The sequence below is a fragment of the Nanorana parkeri genome, unplaced genomic scaffold, assembly GCF_000935625.1.
Source record: "Nanorana parkeri isolate BGI_ZX_2015 unplaced genomic scaffold, ASM93562v1 scaffold5915, whole genome shotgun sequence".
In the NCBI taxonomy this organism is placed as follows: Eukaryota; Metazoa; Chordata; class Amphibia; order Anura; family Dicroglossidae; genus Nanorana; species Nanorana parkeri.
In genome coordinates this window covers 1,748-3,141 of record NW_017312160.1, presented here as the reverse complement: position 1 = coordinate 3,141, position 1,394 = coordinate 1,748, and the positions used below count along the sequence as shown (strand labels likewise).

Below are 1,394 nucleotides of genomic sequence, written 5' to 3'. Positions count from 1 at the left end.
TAGTAATGTGAAGCCCTTCCGCAATGAGACCAGACACATCAGAGAGAACAGCAGATACTGTACATCTGGTGTCGGCATCTCGGGTCATTTACTCTTCCTGTGGACCACGATGTCCGTGGGCTCAGTAGCCGTCCATTCACCCGAGTCTCTCCTACAAACACAGCTCCTCTTTTTATTGTAGTCCAAAAATAGAAAATTAGAAAAAATAATTCTCCGATAGTCATTTTGGATATTTGTATTCATCTAGAAAAAGGCAGAAATGAGATCTAGTTTGCGCCGGCGGTGCTTTTGGAGCGCAGAGGATATTCGTCCCGGCTCCCCTTGCAGCGCTTCACCCTGCGGCTTTCCTTGTCGAATATCTGCTGAAGTTTCAGAGCCAGTTTTTTGTCCTCCTCCTCTTGATTCAGCTTTTTCCTCCAGATCCTCTCTAAGCCGCCCTGACCGCTCCGACAAGCCACCCTTAGCCGCTTGAGGCCGCCGTTCTGCTCTAAGTGCTTCGTTTTGCAGCGTCTCTTTTGCCCTCTGCGTGGAGGGAAGGCCAGGCTGATGGCCTCCGTGGTAGAGAAACAGGAGCCGTTCTGCACCCCAATGGACTGGGACGTTTTCTTGTGCGCCCGTTTCAAAGAGGATTTCATGGGCTTGGCCACCAAACACTTACATGTGGAAATTGTCTTTCTGCTAGAGGTCAGCCGAGTCGCCAACCTGGACTTGGTGCCGACCTGCACATTGACAGCTGCATCAGCAAAGCCCCTCCGTGTTGCAGGTTCGGCGTTCCGGAAACAATTGCCGCAAGGCGACGACTGCTCCTTTGAATCACAATTTGCTCGCGACACATCTTCTCTGCTGCAATGGGGCGGCAATTCAACATCTCCAGCCGGACCGACGTCACTAAATGTAATTTGGCATGCCGCCGCTCCTTTGCTCGCGGTCTCCGGCTTTCTAAGAGACGGCCCATCTTCTTCAACGGATGTGGTCAGGGTGCCTTTGGAGAGAGTCCTCTTCATCTGGCGGTCCTGGAAAACCTGCTCCCATTTCTTTAATACCATGGGACTGGCCTCGTAGGAGGTAGGCTTCTGCAGGTTCCGTCTCAGGTTTCTGGGCGTTGATTTGATGATGACGGGACTCAGGACTCTTCCGTCCGGAAGTTTCTTCGGCGGCGTGCAAGGAGAGCAGACGATTGGCTTGAAGTGGTTGAGCTCCTCGGAAATGCTGTCGTTGCTCTCCGGGCTGATGGACCTTTCCGGCTTATGCAAGGGCGTGAAAGAGTTCAGAGAGCTGATGGCGAGACGTCTTTCCGAGGTGAGGACGGGAGCCGAGAACGACCGGCTGTTCTCTGTAGACAACAGGACGCCGGCGACACCTGCCAAGCTGCCGTTATTACCGGGAACCTGAAA

General features: G+C 53.2%; 1 protein-coding gene across 1 annotated transcript in view; it reads right to left on the bottom strand.

The window, feature by feature from the left end:
* Nucleotides 1–164: 164 nt before the first annotated feature.
* The window catches only part of RNF169 (ring finger protein 169), a gene marked incomplete at its 5' end in the record, with an annotated part of 2,974 nt that continues 1,744 nt past the window's right edge, over nucleotides 165–1,394 (bottom strand). The window contains one exon of the mRNA XM_018575936.1: nucleotides 165–1,388. Coding sequence (XP_018431438.1) covers nucleotides 267–1,388 — 1,122 coding nt within the window. The remainder of the gene's footprint in view (nucleotides 1,389–1,394) is intronic.